Source organism: Equus asinus, chromosome 12, assembly GCF_041296235.1.
Source record: "Equus asinus isolate D_3611 breed Donkey chromosome 12, EquAss-T2T_v2, whole genome shotgun sequence".
NCBI lineage: Eukaryota > Metazoa > Chordata > Mammalia > Perissodactyla > Equidae > Equus > Equus asinus.
In genome coordinates, this window is record NC_091801.1 from 63,015,556 (window position 1) to 63,033,860 (window position 18,305).

Here is an 18,305-nt window from a genome sequence, read left to right on the forward strand (position 1 = left end):
TAGTCAAGGAGGATGGGAAATTTTTCATAAATGTTGTGCTGACAACATATTGGGGGCTGGGGAGGATTGTTTGGTTAAAATGAGTTTGTGAAACAATAAGGTGATCAACAGATGAATATTTTACACAGTGTATGCAATTATTCAGCTTAACTCATGTACATCTAAATATATAGCAGCAAAACATTTTTAGCACACAAGTTTTATTTGCTGTAATCCACTGTTCCGTGCTCTTATGCTACTTACATCAGAAGCTTTGGTTTATAGTAGTTATCTTCAAGGGTAGCACTTAGAAATTCACAAACATTTGTTGAAAACAGTACCTAATTTCCCAGTACTTTAAAAAAATGCACATTTAATTTTTAAAAGTATATGTACACATATACACTTTATAGGTATGTATATTTGTGTATATATATTTAAGTCAAATTATATGAAATTACTGATTGTAGACCATATTGGGTCTATAAAGTGGCAATTTTTTTAATGTTTTAATTTTTGAAACATTTTTTTCATTTTTATTTAGTTATTTATTTTTAATTGCAGTAACATTGGATTATAATGTTATATAGCTTTTGGATATACATTGTGATATATTTCAAATTCTGTGTAGATTACATCATGTTCACCACCCAAAACTAATTATAGTCCATCCCCTCACATGTGACCCTAATCACCCCTTTTGCCCTCCCCCCCTTCCCCCACGGTAACCACCAATCCAGTCTCCATTGCTATGCGTTTGTTTGTCATTGTTTTTATCTTCTACTTATGAGTGAGATCATACGGTATTTGACTTTCTCCCTCTGACTTATTTCACTCAGCATAATACCCTCAAGGTCCATCCATGTTGTCACAAATGGACGGATTTCATCATTTCTTACAACTTAGTAGTATTCCATTGTGTATAAATACCACATCTTCTTTATCCATTCATCCCTTGATGGGCACCTAGGTTGCTTCCAAGTCTTGGCTATTGTGTATAATGCTGCGATGAACATAGGGGTGCATGTATCTTTATGCCTTTGTGTTTTCAAGCTATCCCACTGCTGGGTATTTATCCAAAGAACTTGAAAAATGGCAATTTTATATAGTTCAACTTATAAATAAGCGGGAGAGATCATAGAATGCATTTTTCTGGCACAGTATTTTCTTTTTCTTTTTTGCTTGGGTCCCGAATCCCTCTTTTCCCATCTCTATCTTACCCTGTCCTATATCAGTCCTTCCCTACTCTTCTCATTTACCCTCACTCTATCCTTGCCTCACAGGAAATTCACATTAAAAAACTAGTGCATATCTCCATTCTCATAGAATCATAAAATAGACACCAGTATGTCTGTTCATCTATTAATGCATGCAATTGACAAAATTTGTGGTCCAGAATCTCAAACTTCCAGATTGTTTTCTTCCTGTTGATGTCTACAGCCAAATATTCTGTTTCCTGCATTTGAATATTGCTTATCCTTTCTTCTTTGCATTTATCCTTAATGGATTTCAGCCTGATTTTAGGTAGTTTCCTCGCTTTTTGACATTCATTCACTTCAATTCTATTTCTCTCATACATGCTAGGAACTACTCACAAATGATTCAAGCTATAAAGTGTGACAACGTGTCACACGGATGGATTAGGAATTCTTTTCTGGCTTCCTACTTTTGTATGCACAGAATAACCTATTATTTTGCAAAGCTAAGAGTAAAGATGTGTGAGAAGGAAATCCCTTGGTTTTTACTCTGCTAACGCAAGAACTAGAATTTCTCCTTCTAGGAAAGATAGCCTCTGAGAGCCATTTCTCTGGTTTCCATCAGTCGGAGCACAGCTGATGATCAGTTAGGCAAGGGGGTCACTTGAGAAGATTTTAGAATTTATGTTATAGATGAGAGTATTTGAAGTCTTAAAATAAACAAGAGGTACAGCTTCACCACAGACGTGACAGGAGATCCGACGTTCTCACTCTCAGCCAAAGGTGACGTCTCCCCTCACTACCTATTGCAATTGCCATTGAATCCCATTGTTCTTCTTGGGGGGCAATAATTATTTTATTAGGTTGTTGTGGGAGATCTCTGCTCAGCAAGATAGACAAATTCCCAAGGTGCTGAGCCACTGGGCTCTTCCAGGACCACACTACCCTGAGCTTTCTCACTAGGAAATTAGTGTCAACAGAGGGAGAAGGAAATGAGATCTCAGTGGTCTGGGGTTTATGCCCGCTTCCCAACTTTGTACTCACCCACCCTGCATGCATCTGTACAGGTCTTGAATGTTCTTTGGCCCCCATGCAAATGCCTGCCATTTGACCAGGCAGTTGCCCTTGGACTATAGTTTTGGAAAGGAAAGTGCTTTGTCATGAAATACAATGTCAATTCCTAGGAGTTTGGGGGCTGAAGCTTTCCCTGCAGCAACTCAGAAGGTTCCATTCCTAAGAATTGTGATTGGTTTGCCTGGTAGCGTTTCCTGGATGAGTCTTTTATCCTCAGCAGAGGGTACCCTGGCCAGGGAGAACAAAGGTCATTCTGGTTCTTGTGTGATTGAGGGCTGTTAGCTATTTAGAAGCTGAGTCTGCCCTTCTCCTGCCTGTCAAAAGGGTTTCAAAGCTGCCGGGCCAGGAACTGTTTCAGATTACAGACTTTGGGAACTAATGACCCATGTCCTTGCTTCAATGGCGAAATCCCAAAATGGTCCTAGGAGAGGAGAGGTAAATCCTGAAAGCTGCTTAGAGGTCATCTTAGAACTAAATCACAGGAGAAATGCGTTTAGGTTGAGAGAAAAACCCTCCCAAACAAGGAAAGAAAAAGAAAAGGAAAAAATGAGATTAGTGTACAGAAGGGTGAGTGTTTGCAGCTTACCCAGGTGTGCTCTGAAGGCCAAACCCCTACATCAGCAATTAGTGGGAAGCCTTGAGGTCCCCTACCTCTTAGAAAGCATAATAGAACCAGATAGCATGGGGAGTGTGTGTGCGCGCATGCACACACACGCACACACCCCCACACTTCATATGATCCGACCTACAGGTCTCCCTAGGAAAGGAGTTTCTGTGGGTGAGAGAATGAGGCCAGGTGAAATTCCAAGGAGGCTGTAATTTTAGCAGACCTACCAAGAACATTGATGTAGGAGGCTTGCTATTTTCAGTCTCGGAAACCTTCTTATTTTTTTTTTTGGAAAGTGTGTGAATAATTGTAATGCTGCTCTGCTTCCAAAACTGGACAGTGAGTTAAACAGCAGCAGTAGCAGCAGCAGAAACAACAACAACATCAAAGCTCTTATCCTGACCGCCATGGAGTTTCTTGAAAGAACGTATCTTGTGAATGACAAAGCCACCAAGATGTACGCCTTCACACTAGACAGGTAACAGACATCTGTTTCTGCTTCACAATTTTCTGTGTCTTGAATATTCAAAAAATCCCTAGATTCTATTGCTTTAGAATTGGAAACTTTTGCTGTGCAACTCGGGGGCATTTTGTAAAATTCTATAAACTGTTGACTGACGTGGATAATTCATATCCTGAAAAATGTAATACTCTATTTGGTTGATTTAGTTACTTAAGTATCCTAATTGCATGAAGGACATATTTTATTAATGTATTTTGCATCTGTAGATTTTCTTTCAGAAAACAGACATATACAATCTCTGCTTACCCTTCTTTTCCTCAATTATTCCCACTTTTAAGATAGATAGTAAATTTTACTAAATTATATTTAGATAGTAAATTTTTATTGAATTTATTAATTATATTCATTAAATTATACTTAGAAATTTTATTAAATTATATTAAATTATATTTTATTAAATTAAGGCTTTTCAACTATGTGGCAAATTGTGGTTACACTGATCTTAAAATTGATTGCTGTTTTCTTAAATCATATAATACCACTATCAAATATACACACTATATTAAAAATAGCTGAATTTAATGTTTTACATAGTTCTAGTTCCAGTATCTCCCACAGTCCCACGAGCAATATATATTCATTTTCCCTTTATTTGACAATTATTGATGGAGTACACCTGGATGTATAATGGAGAAGAAAACATTCCCAGTCCTAGATCTCTGTCCTCTTGAAACTTCGGGTCTCATGTGGAATGCATATAAGAAATAGGCAATTACACAATAGCACGTAAGCGTCACTCCGAGGGTGTTCAATGAGAGTACCTTGAGAGAACCTAGGTCTTAGCTGGACTTTGGGGGTCAGAGAAAGCTTTTATTTTTTCTGCTTTAGCTCCCCAACCTCCCTCCCACCCCCGTACACAGTTGCAGGTCCCCCTAGCTGTGGCATGTGGGGTGCCGCCTCAACGTGGCCTGACGAGTGGCGCAGTGTCGGCGCCCAGGATCCGAACCCTGGGCTGCCGCAGCGGAGCGCGCGAACACAACCATTCGGCCACGGAGCCCGCCCCCAGAGAAAGCTTTTAAGAAGTGATAGGCTGAGAACTGAAAAATAGAAAGGAGTTAGAGGAAGGTTAGGGAAACCCTACATGAGATGTAAGGTTAGGGAAAGTTTTTCAGGCTGAGATAACTGCCTGGTAAAGATGGAGGCAGCATATTTGAGAAGTTCAATCCAAGTGGGGAGCAAAGAGAAACACACTCAGTACATACGGATGAATGAATGAAAATCTGAAATGAAGTCCTGTTAGGAGCAGAATTGACGAGAATACTTACCCACTAATAATATACGTAACGTTGTTGTTTGTTTCATGGAACCAGATTAATATTCTACAGAGTAGCAACGTTATGTTTGATAGCATCAAATGTTTGAGCAACTGCAGAGAGACTTTTTCTCAGGATATTTATAACTTTGTTTTAAAAATGTATGACCAAGAATCTAGCACACCTATTATCTCACATTATAAGAATTTTTTTCCCCTAGAAAATAATATTAGATGTGATTTCTTGAGATCATAAACAACAGTCTCATTTTAGGTCAGGCAGAAATTTTGGACGACAAATCGTTAACACCATGGATGCTATTAAGAGAGCATCTCTACATTGTTAAAATAACGTATTTCCCTCCTCATTAAAATACATCATTAGTACTCTGTTATGCAAATAAAGCCAACTATTTTCAGTTACAGGGTCTCATCCACTTCATAAATGGGTATGGTTTTCAGGATACTGTGACGATAAAAATTGTCAAACTCATTTTTATTTTCTTTTCAAATTAAAACAATTAAACCTAGAAGAGATGATTCCTCCTGATCCCTCATTTTACCAGTTAGGAAACTGAATTCTATAGAGAATAAATGCCTTTGTTAAGGTCAGAGGTCTAATTCTGGCAGAGTTGGGGTCTGGACCCATGCCGCCTGTCTGTGAACTTGGTGTTCCCCTCCCTCCCCCCCCTTCCGCACACACACTCTCACCATGTGGCTTCCTGGATCCTTAATCTATTTCCTGGTGAGGTCACGTGTACCTTGATTTCCTCACCTATTCCCTTCCTTTTGTCACCTCCCCTAACCTCCTTTCTCATGTTTTGGTTCTCTCTCTATTTCTTAGATAACTTTGACCTCTGATATTCCTTCTCTTTTCTCCTTCCTTCTCTTTTTTTCTACTTATCATCAGCTTTCTATTTAAATTGTTACCAGCTGTTAAGAAACTTAACCTGAAGGAATCTTTATCATCTAATTCTACAAAAGGAGTATTTCATTTATCTATTGCTGTGCAACAAACTACCCCCAAAACTTGGTGGCTTAAATGACAATCATTTTATTACTGACAATTCCAAGGGTCAGGGTTTGGGCAGGGCTCCAGGTGGAGTCAGCTAAGTTCACTCATGAGGCTGCATTCTGCTGGTGTCTGGGCTGTGCTGGAAGGTCCAGGATGGCTTCACTCACATGTCTGAGGTCTTTGTGTTGGCTTTGACAGGTCTTTGTTCTCCTTCCCATGGCTTCTCTCTCTGTGTGGTGTCTCATTTTATCAGATTAGCCCGGACTTCGTTATGTAGTAGTTCAGGGTAGCAAGAGTACAATAGTGGAATCTGACAGTTCTCAGACAGCTTAAGCCCAGAACTGGCACGGCATCATTTTTATCTCATTTGATTGCTTAAAGCAAGTCCCAATTCCCAGATTTAATGGGTGGGACAATAGATTCCATCTCTTTATGGCATGTGCATATAGGATGACTAAAATTGTTGGATGTCATTTTTACAAACATTTTTACCACAGGAAGTAGTAATATTGGGCCCTCTAGGTGCCATGAACACTATTGTGTAGCCTCCTATGCTGTCCCCCCAAATTTGCATTTCAGTGATGTGATGCCATATGCTTTGGGCTCATGGTAACAAAGAGATACTTGTATAAAGTTGACCTACACAGTCAATATGGTTTTCTTGGTGCTGGATAGGAGGGATCAAGTTTCTCTTTTTCCCAAGTCACAAATTAAAGAAGTGCAAGAGATGTGAGGGCAGGGACAAATGGTGGGGACAAATTGCTAGAATCTTTTCGGTATGAAGCTTTAAAAGTCTGTGTGTGGGGGGAGGATGGTAGGACTTTTGGAATCATGTGTGAGGAGCTCAGTGGACCTCCTTCTGCAGTGAAACAACCATTTAACTGATAAAAATTATATTTGAAACAAAACCCAAACAATGTAAAGTCTTTGGAAATTGTCTTAAGGGCATAAGGACATACAGAAAACTGGGAACTGTGAAAATCTACTAAACCTCAGTAAGAAACAAGAGTCTGTGGCATTTGAGCCATGATCTTGAGTGTGATGGAAGCTCTACTCTGGGTGGGTATGACCAAAAGACAGGGATCCCTCTGCCCTCTGTTTCTAGTTGAGGGCTACAGTTCACTGCTACAGCAAAAGGCTGCTGAAATCTCCCATTGTCCCAGCTCCATTCAATGCAGACATGGCCAAGATGACTGGAGTCCCCTTCCTCTACCCAGTCCCTACTCATAGGACAAAAATCTCTAGTCCAGGAGCAGCAAGGTCGTGAACATCCCTGCCCTGGCATGCACTTCAGCACCCACTTATGGAGCAGAGGTGTCACTCCAGGAGAAGTAGGTCACTGCACCTTTTCCCAGTTCTGGTGCAGTGATGCAGAGGTTCTACCCATGGGAAGAGGCAGGACATAAGAACAGAGAGCTATACATCTTTCCGTTAGAGGACTGATGACACATTTGCTCAAAGTTATTTGGAACGGAACATGGAGAATTTCAAGCATAAGGGCACTGTTGAAAACAATGAAGATTTAGCTGGTAAGCAATCAAGTGTAGGCTGGTTGCTCCATGAGAGCAACAAGCTAAATGGTAGACTGGCTGGATGTTTAACAGAAACAGCCAGGGAAAGACAGAGATAAAAAGAGCCCTCCTGGAGTTGGCACAAGCCAATAAGATTGGCCTCAAAACTACCCCTGTAAAGGAAGCTGTTACAGACTGAATGTTTTTGTCACTCCCAAATTCATATGTTGAAGCCCTAACTCCCATGTGACTGTATTGGAGATAGGGCCTTTAAGGAGGTAATTAAGGTTAAATGAGGATATTAGGGTGGATTTCTGATATGATAGAATTGGCGTCTTTACAAAAGAGGAAGAGACACCAGAGATCTTTTCCTCTATCACTGGAGTACATAACGAGAAGACAGCCATCTACAAGCCAGGAAGAGATTTCGCACCAGACACCAAATTTTCCAGCATCTTAATCATGGACTTGTAACCTTTAGAACTATCAGAAAATAAATTTCTGTTGTTTAAGCTATCCAGTCTGTGGCATTTTGTTATAGCAGCTGGAGCAGACTAATACAAGGCCCAACTTCAATTGGACCTGAATGTGGAGCTATTTACGCCTCAGGGCATTGTTGAAAACAGTAGAGCAATCAGCGAGTGATTAAGGAGGCCAGCAGATGGGTGTGAAACCCATACAGCAGAGCAGCCAGAACCTTAACAGTGAGACCACGGAAAAAGATAGTCAAAGCAAACATGATTAAAGTGATCACCATCCCTGGGCAAAGGGGTGGGGGCAGCTAAGGATAACTGTGCACATGCCCAAGGCTGCACTCTCTGGGGAATGATAATAGAGGCTGCACATGCAGGGAAAGTCAGAGGAAATAGACTCCACTGAACTAGACAAGCCAAGTCACTGAGCATACAAAAAAGCAAACAAGTAATAGCAACAACAACAAGCCCATGGGGGATCAGTATCCAGAATTGCTACAATGTATTATCTAAAACATCCACTTTTCAGAAAAGTATCATAAGATGTACAACAAAACAGGAAAGAATAACCTATACACAGTAAAAAGATCATGTAATAAAAACTGCCTTTGGGAGGGCCAAGATATTGGACTTAGCATTCAAAGATTTTAAAGCAGCTATTATAAATATGTTCAAAGAATTAAAGAAAATCATGTTTAAAGAATTAAAGATAGGTATGATGACAATGTCTCATAAAATAGAGAATATCAATAAAAATAGATAAAAATTATAAAAATGAACTAAATGGAAATTCTGAAGTTGAAAAGTACAATAAATGGAATGAAAGCACTCAGCAGTTGATATGAACTGGCAGAAGAAATAATCAGTGGACTTGGTTTGCCTTCTAAACTGCCCAGGATAAGTTCTCTCTCCTGGTCACTTACCGCCTGGTTTTCTCTAGCCACAAAGTTCACGAAAAATATAAAATAAAGTAAACTTTCATATGACCGCAGTAAACCAGTGATCATATAAACAGGGCCAGAACACTTGGTGACCCTGTCTTGCTCATGCTGCCTTCTAAGCATAAGGAAAGAGGAAACCTCCACCAGGTTTTCTTATTAGTTGTCAGGCTCCTCTGAGTTGATGACCATTGATCACCCACACCGCTACATCATATGGTTGTTTGTTATCAGAGTATGTATCACACTACAAAAGCAAAAATTTATAGATATTGATACTCTGTGTGCCTCTTGCCAAATTGTTCTTCTTCCAATATGAATATTATTTGGAACTGCGCAAAATCTAGAGTGCTATTAACATCATCAGTACAAACATCTCAAAGCCAATTTGGGAATATACATCAAAATTCTTACAAATGTAGGTACTCTTTGACCAAGTAATTCCCCTTTTAGGACTACATTTTAAGGAAATAATAATGTATTGAGCAAGGATTAACTATAAGGATATGAATCACGGTGGTGCTTATATGAGCAAACAATTGGAAATCAATGAATTGTCTAATAATAGGAGATCAGTTAGTAACATTGGGACGTATCTATATTAAATGTAATGCTATCTGTATGTTAGAAATAACAATGTAGAATATTTAATAAATTGAGAAAATGTTAACAATATATACAGCTAAGAATAAGGTTCCAAAGCTGTGTCTTTGGTAGGATTTTATTGCGACACTGTCATTTCACCCACAATCGATTCTAGCCCATCTCCACTGAATTGCAGCTATGTGATGTGGTAGCATTGGCTCCACTCTCAGCTCTAGGAGTCAGCACGGTTGGGTTTAGCCAATCTTCTGACTGTAACAAAGTTTAAGCCAATTGGCCCATCCATTTTCCTCTGACTATAGAGATTGGCTCTCATTTGGTCAAATCATTATGCAACTCAGCCGCATAGGGAGGAGGCTGCGGAGGCCTCAGGGCAGCTGTGGAGGGGGCCCCCTTCCCTGGGAATCACAGGCCACAAATGGGCAGCCAGTGGATTTGGCCCCTAGACCTGTTTGATTTGGCCCTGAGTGGTTTTTGAAAATTATGAATTTGTAGGCAACATTTAGCAGCTGGGAAAAGGGACACTCTCCCTGTATAAGAAAAAGCAAGTAAGTAGCCCTGATTACCTTGGGCAACCATTCCACCACCATGAGGAAAACCAGGCTGAGGCTGAAGCATGGTTAGAACTGGAGAACAATGGACCAGCAGCCCTGATAAATGAGCCTAAATCCTGATAGCTCTAGATGTTTTCAGCTGCAGAACCAACAATTCCCATTTATTAATTAATTTAGCATGAGCTTTGTTTTCCGCACTTGCAATCAAAAACATCCTAATTAATATTGGCCTCTAATTATGTAAAAAAAAAGTATGTTTATATATTACAAAGCTAAATAACAAAATAATAATAGTTGTCTCTTGGAGGTAAGGTTACCAGTGATTTTTCCCTCTACTTAGTGCTTTTCTGTAATTCCAGATCTTCCATAATGAATATATGTTATTTTATTCAGAAAAAAAACAAATACAGTGATAACTAAAGTCATAATAATCAAACCCTCCAGGTCTTTAATTCCAGATGGTGATAAGACAAATGAAAATAGCTCCTCAAGTGGGGACTAATTTATTTCTGGTTTTATACCTTTCAAAGCCACAAATGCAAAGTTCTTAATTCTAAGAATCTTACTAATGTCTTCTAATAAGTTTAATTAAAAAATTAAAATTTGATTAGTTCAAGATCCGAGGACGTTGACACTTGCATCAGTAAAGACTGGTTTTGGGTAACTGATGTTCAGGTGCAGAGGCAGTGTGGGGCGTGCCGGAAAAAATACCAGGCATGGAATCCCAGCTCAGCCATTTCCTGACTATTTGAGCTCAGGCAATTACTTGACCTCTCTGAACCTTAAATTGCTTCAGCTAAGAAACTATGGGGTTAGACTAAATGTTATTTACAATCTTTTCATCTGTGAAAATCTCTAAATCTATAAAAGACTTTAATTCTTTATATTTGAACAGCACTGATATGCACTGCCTACTTTAGGGAGTATAAGGAGGTTTAACTCTCACTACAACTTTGATAGATTGGTAGAAATTGTCAGCAAAGCTGTGTTAAGAAGGTTTCTGCGGATCCACATGGACTCAGCAGGAAGAAATGCTGTGATCTATTAACAGTGTTGCCATGGAAAGAAAGGGAGGGTGATGGCATGCAATAGTGGGTATTTGAATCATCAGGCTGGCTTATATACACATATCTAACATTGACCCCAGTCCTTTTTTTTTGGTGGTACAATGTCCAAATTTTTTCAAAGGGAAGTAACAGGGAAGGAAATGCATCAAGGTGTATCTGTTTTTTTCTCCTGTTCCTTTGATATCTCTTAATCACTGGTGGTATAGACTGATGACCTTAACTGAATGAAAGCAAAACGTTTAGTAGTTGCGAATTCAAAAGGAAATTTCTCGCTTGTTCCTTACACTTGCTGTTTCTTGGAGAAGCAGCTATGAATTATAACTTCTAGCTCATTAGCAAATGTCCTAATAGTGGTTCCCAGAGTGGGTAGGGCTCAGTAAGGTGTTCGCGACCATGTTTACTTCGTGCTTCTGTCAAATTCATCCATAGTGTGGAACTCCAGCAGAAACCCTTGAATAAAGATCAATGTCCTGGAGAGAAGCCAGAGGAGCCGGAGTTGGGAGCCATCTATCACTGCCACAGCAACTCCAAGGCCACAGAGAACAGGGCAGACGAGCACGTCTACGCCAAGTGGAAACTCTGCGCTGCTTCGGGAATATGCTTTGTTTTCATGATTGCGGAGGTTGTGGGTGAGTGTTTCTCCAGAAGCCTTCTCTGATTAAATAAGCAAACAAACAAAACCCTGCATCATATGGGAGGGTTACCTAAGTCCTTCTTTTAAAAAAAGATTTAATATTTTCTGTAAATATAAAGTAACAATGTGCTGGTTGTAGATAAGTTGGAAAATAGAAGGAAACGAAATAAAATTCATCACTATCTCACTTTTCGGTGATAACCTCCAATGACATTATGGAGTATTTTTGTACAATATATTTTCTATTCATAGCTCACAGGTTGTTTTTTCTTTAAACATAACTGAGAGCATACTGAATGCTTCTGACCATGCCATGAACACTCTTCAAAAACATTTTATGCCTGAACAGTATTCTATAATATGCTCCACTGTGATTTACATAACCATCTCTCTATTGTTAGAAATTTAGGGAGTTTTTTCCTACTTATGGACAATGCTGCAATGAAAAATCTTGAATAAAACTCTGCCTGCTTTTCTCGTTAATCCCTTCAAAGAGCTTCCTCAAAGTGGAAACAATTGGTTGAAGGACATAAATATTTTTATTACTTCTTGATGCAAGCTGCCAAATGTTATCCAGAAAACTGGAAACAATTCATAGTCTGCCAGCTCTACATGAGAATGATTCTCTCTCCAAATCTTTACCAGGTCTTATTTTAATCTTTTAAAAATCTTTGTTAATGCAGAGTGACTATGCCTTATTTTAATATAAATGTCTTTAATTGTTACTCTTAGAATAGTTTTTGCATGCTTATTGGTGATCTGTATTTCCCTCTGTTAATGCATTTCCTGCTTGCCTATTATTGTCTGTTGCTCTTTTTTTAAAAGACAATTTGTAATTCTCTACATTGATCTCTGGGAGCTCTTTATATAGTTAGGATATTAAACTTTTTGTTACATTTGTTATAAGTACTATTCCAATATGTTGTTTGCTTTTTAATTTTTGGTTAATTTATGGTTTGACTTAAAGACGTCTCAAATTTTATATAGGCAATATCAAATATTTCATTTTGAACTGATTTCTTTTACTCCTCTTTCCCTATTTTAATGCTTTGTAAGCTTTTCCTATGTATTGAGAAGATAAGTATCATTTTGTTGTTCAATTTTTTGCATTTAATTTTAAATCAGTGTGAAATTAGATATTCTCTAAAGACTGAAAATTCTTTTTCTAAATAGCTAACAAAATTTCAGCATCATTTGTGGACTAATTAATTATTTCCTCCATTGATTTCCTCCATGTTTCTTTTCTCATTTATCAAATTTTTATAAATAATAGGGCTTGGTTCTGAGGTGTTTCATTGAGCTGTGTTTCTGGTATCTGTCAATAGTAACATATTTAACTAATGTAGATTTACATGTTATAATATCTTTTTTCCTCATTGTTCTTTGTTTAGCAGAAAAAAGGTAAAAGCTATTCATTTCTGCTTATTATTCTAATTAAACATGAAAATCATTTTGTTCAGTTCCCTCCAAATCTAATTATGATTTTATTGGTATATAAATTAATTTGAGAACACAAATCTCATTAAAATACTCAGTTTTCCCCTGCAGGAATATGGTGTGTTTCTCCATTTATCCAAATACTCTACGTCTCTCTTTAAGGTTTTGTGGTTTTAGTTAGTTTGTTTGTTTTAACACAGGGACAGCCTATTTCTTGCTAGACTTATTTATAGTTATTTTACATGTTTGTTTTATTTTTTCCAGAGGTGAGTGGTGGTTTCCTTTTCTCGTGTCCTGTTTTCTAAATGGTTCTCTTTGTATTCTGGAAAGTTGTCATTTTGTATATTCACTTTGTACTCAACAGTGTATTTGAATTATTGTCATTCTAAATCTATCTCAGTCCATTTTCTTTGTTCCCCTCTCATTCATCCTCCCCATCCTTGGAGATAACCTTCTCTTGTGCAAAAAACGTATTTCTCCTCATTTCTAATAGTTATATCTATTCTGCATGTTTCATTTTTTTATCGTGTTAAATAATATCTTATGCTAAATCAAATTGTATGTTCAACTGTTTAACTGTTAAGTAATATGTGTCCTAAGGGGTTAAGTATTTTTATTATGTTAATGAAGTGCTCTCCTTGCCCTAGCTTTTTAACGGTTAACAAATAATCAAGGATGAGTGTTGACTTTGATCAAATATCTCTTCTTTTAAATATATTCTTTTAAAAAACTTTTTGACCCATTATTGATGTGTATTATATTCGGACATTTCCTAATATAATATGATCTTTGTATTTCTGACATTATGATGACAACAGCTAATATTTAATGCTTACTATGTGCCAGGAACTCTGGTGAGTGCTTTCCATGTGTTGCCTTAGTTAGTCCTGATGAAATTCGTGAGAGGTAGATCCTATTATTAATTGCACTTCACAGACCAGAAACACGAAGCACAAAGAGTAGAGTACTCTTCTTCAGTAACACCCCTGGAAGTGGGCAGGCAGTCAGAACTCCAGAGCTCATGTTCTTAGGCTCTCATTATGGTGCCTCCCAGATTGATCGTGGTGGACGGTTCTTTCAATGCATTGGTCAATTGGAGTCACCAATACTTTTGTTTGGATTTTTACACCATTTTGATCATTGAAATTTAACTATAGTTTTCTGTTTGAGAGCTATTTTTCCAAATTTTTGAATCAGAGTTATGCATATTAAAATGGAAAGCTTAGTTTTAATAATTCCTTTTTTATTAAAAAATGGAAACAGTTTATACAACATTGTAATTATCTCTTCCTTTTTAAGAACTTCCTCATAAATTGTCTGGCTTTGGAGACATTCTTGGAAATAATTTTTTGATATGCTTTTTAACTTCTTCCTCACTCTTTGACATACTTAACATTTCTACACCTTGAGTAAATTTTGGACATTTATGTTTTTCCCAAGTCATTCATCTCATGGAAATTTTCAAATGTATTAATCATTCAATGGAACGTGATAGTCTCATATTGCCATTCTCTTATTTATTCTAGCTCCTTTTTCATTTTAATATTGTTTCATATTTTCTCTTCTGTTCCTTGGTTTAACTTGGTAGATGTCTATGTTATCCATATATGAATTCATTTTTGAATATATTATTATTTTAATTTTTCTTCTGTTTTTCTAATTCATAATTTTGGCTTTAAAATTATTTTTACTTCCTCCATCTTTCTTTTGTAAGGGTTGTATTCCTATTGTATATTTTAGTATCTTAAGTTATATCCTTATTTAATATATTTTCTCCTTTCTTTTTATTAATAATAAAGTTACATGCAGCTATGAGCTTACTCAGTCTAAAGATTTTGAAATGCAATATTGTCTTATTTATTATTGTTTTACCAAAAATAAAAAGCATATTACAAGCTATCTGGCATATAGTACCATAAAGTACAACCACTCTGTTACCACTATTACCTGCTACACTCTGTCACCAATATTTTAGCTTCATTCTCTCTAGTACCCAAAAAGAGGCCTAAATTAATCATAGTCTGAGATTGTAGGAAAATAGAATCAGCTAAGCTATCTTTTTGCACTGTAATAGCAAGCAATCAGAATTAATTGGTTTCTTCAAACTATAGAATCTTATAACCTATATACTCAGACTTCTACAGCTTTTGAAAACTGGAAAAGAACTTAGCCTCATCCAGTACAAGACAAACCCAGGGTTGGTAAATAACATTTCAGTCAAAGTTTATGAAAATAATTGATACAACATAATTGCTAGAGCCAGGGTAAGCCTTTTTAATGAACTGACTTAATAACTTGATGAAGTTGCAAAGAATTTACTTTTAGCAGTTCCAATCTGGAAAACTACCTTTGGAAATCCATTGACATCTATGCTAGAGGGGTATTCTTTTTTATTATTGAAATTCATAAGATTGTGGACAATATGCAATTCCTCATATAAGAGATCAACAAAATAGACTATCTAAAAAAAAAACAGAATCCATTTGAAACATGATTTGAAAAGGTGATGTTCTGGAAATTCATAGCTTTCCAAATAAAGTACTGGAACCACCCCATACAAACACAGCTTGGGAAGATGTATAAACTGGCTTATTTCCTCCAAGATTTTCTTCCTCTGCTTTTCCCTGAGTCCATGTGGATGTTGAGAATATACGGCATCTTCTCTCCAGCGGATGTCTAATCAATAGTTAGAAAAGAGATGGTCTCCCTATTCACAAAACTCACTTTTCTCCTGGTACCTTTCCTCATGCCCTGTTATTTTGCTTTTAAAATGACTTATATTTTTAGAGGTAAAATGGGGAGCTATTTAGTTGGAGTGAGCAATCAATCTTCTCCTTTCGCTCTCATTCCTAATAATTAGTCTATGAGTTCTAAATGGACTTTAGTTTAGAGTCAGAAGAAAGAGATGTTGTCAGTAAAGGAGTTAAATGGACACTGACAATCATTTGGAATTAGAGCTGTACTGATTTTGAGCTGATTGTCCTAAAACTTTACTCTCATCATGTTAATTCTGTCTTCAAAATTCTTCAATGGCTCCCCTTTGCCTGGTTCAGTGCTTCACCACCTTGTCCCCAGCACGGCAAACATAGGAAATTCTACTGAGTACTGGGGAAAACTGACAAGGGTGCTGGTAGCAGGAAGAGGCTGCTTCAGGCGCTCCTCTGTGCCAGGCCCCACTTGGTTGCTCCAAGTGAAAAAACACCACTATATTGGAAAGCTCTGGCATCCTGGACAAAATGAAAAATTCTTACTTTGGCTTTCAACTCATTCCACCATCTGACTGCCAAACTGATTATCAACCTTTTTCTTTTACTACTTTCCTGAAAGACTCTTCTGTTTCAGCTATTTATTCATTCTACACAAAATAATCACTCTACCTAAAGTCTCTGAGGCTTTTGCTTCTGCTTTTTTGTTTGAGTGGAGAAGCCCTCTCTTCATTCCCCACACTCACTCACCAAAACCCTGGCCATCAATTGCAACCCCAACCCATAGCTCCCCAAAGCCTTTTTTTTTTTTTTTTTTTCCATGGAGGAGAAAGTAATTATGATTCTCAGATCACTTTTGGGAATCTGGGAGGTCCTCCTGCAGGATGTGGGATTTGAGCAAGGCCTTGAAGGATGGTTAGGAATTGAGAGGCAGCTAAAAGGGAGATGAGAAGGGCTTTTCAGGTGGAGGGGCCTGAATGAGAAGTACCTGATGCACCTGGAAAAGACTTGGAAAGATTTTGACTGGGTAGGTCTGCATCAGGACAGGAAATCTGTGTTCTTAGAAAGCAGTTCAAGTGACTCTCATGTGTAGCCACATTTGGGTGCCACTGTTTGTAGTGGACTGGTACTGCCTGTTCAGTAAGCTTTCTCATACTCATTGTGTTGATTGCTGTTCTGGTCCTCCTGGCACAAGGCTGGGTATGAGATGCCAAGCTTGATTAATCAGAGTCTCTGGGTCTCTATATAAGGAGGCTGGAAAAAAGCTCTCTTTCCTCTAAAATGCTATGCTGAAATGATATAAACCTGGAGCTTCCACAGGCCCACCTTTCTTCCTGAGGGAGAGGAGGTCTGTCTTCAGTAGGACATTAAATAGCCATTGTTGGAGACAGAGCAGAGCACCAACAAAATTTTTTGAACCTTTGGATTAAGCTGCAGCTGACCCAATCCTATCCAGAATTGTTCTCAGTTATTTGAGCCTATAGATTTTCATTTTGTTGTTGTGTAAGCTAGTTTGAGCCAGGCATTTATGACTTACAACTGAAGGAACCTATCTAAGGCAGCGGTGTAGGGTAAAACACGGTTGGTGGAATGGTAGACAATTACCTAGAATGGTAGCTGGGGGTCAAGAAGGACCATGAGGCCTGACTGAGGAATCTGGATTCATTTTGTGGGCCTTGGGGAGTAGTTGACATTTAGAATAGGGAAGAATCAGGTTATAGAGTTGTGTTTAGTGAGATAACTGGACACAGGAGGCAGAGCAGATTGGAGGAAGAAATTAAAGAAAGCTATAAGTTTCAATCCTTCCGTTGTTAATGGGCCTTTGAACCTGGTGAATTGGGACTCTGTCTGATTTCTTGTGGAAATTCCTAATCATAGAAAGTTCATAAGGAGGAGTTACATTGTAGATGTAAACATGTATCTCTATTTAAAAAGATAGACATAGGGGCTGGCCCTGTGGCCAAGTGGGTAAAGTTCCATGTGCTCCCCTTCAGTGGCCAGGTTCGTGGGTTCAGATCCTGGGCACGGACCTACTCCATTCATCAGCCATGCTGTGGAGGCATCCCACGTACAAAGTGGCGGAAGATTGGCACAGATGTTAGCTCAGGGTAATCAAAAAAAAAAAAAAAAAAGAGGAAAATTGGCAACAGGGTAACTCTTCCCCACCAAAAAAAGATAGACATACACTCAGAAGAATAAGCTCAAGTATGAACATTACTGGAAGAAATAGAGAGTGGTCAGAGAAAGGCATCTTGAAGCAAGACCCTTTAGAGTCAAGCAAGGATGGAGAAAACACCAGATTGATAGACAGGAATATAGAGCTGGGAGCAGCTCCCTCTTGGGGGCAGACAGGATTTTTTTTTTTTTTTTAAATCTCTCTTAGTAAGAGAAAGCTATAGCTGGGTAGTGTGATAACCACAAGCTTTATTGATAAGGGAACTGACTTTGTGCCAGAGCCAGGGTGTCTCAGTGGCTTAGGCTACTCATATTTTTGAAGTTACTGGAATTAAAAATTTAAGAAATGTCAAAACATGCCTATGCAAATTGGGGTGTATTTTAAATATTTGTTCAATAATAACTCCATGAGTTTTTGATGTAATATGGTGTAGAGTATAATAATGCTATTCCAAAGACAGGTGGTGTGGTCCACTAAGGGGACACAAGGCTAATGTTGTGAGATGAACATTTACTTCTTTCAATCCTGTCAGTATGCCCTATTCTCTATGGAAAATCTCAT

At 38.0% G+C, this 18,305-nt stretch overlaps 1 protein-coding gene across 1 annotated transcript in view; it reads left to right on the plus strand.

The window, feature by feature from the left end:
* The first annotated feature begins 3,161 nt into the window (after positions 1 to 3,161).
* Positions 3,162 to 18,305, plus strand: part of SLC30A8 (solute carrier family 30 member 8) — a 33,900-nt gene continuing 18,756 nt past the window's right edge. Inside the window, exons 1-2 of the mRNA XM_014853808.3 lie at positions 3,162 to 3,334; positions 11,222 to 11,421. Coding sequence (XP_014709294.2) covers positions 3,264 to 3,334; positions 11,222 to 11,421 — 271 coding nt within the window. The 5' untranslated portion in view covers positions 3,162 to 3,263. The remainder of the gene's footprint in view (positions 3,335 to 11,221; positions 11,422 to 18,305) is intronic.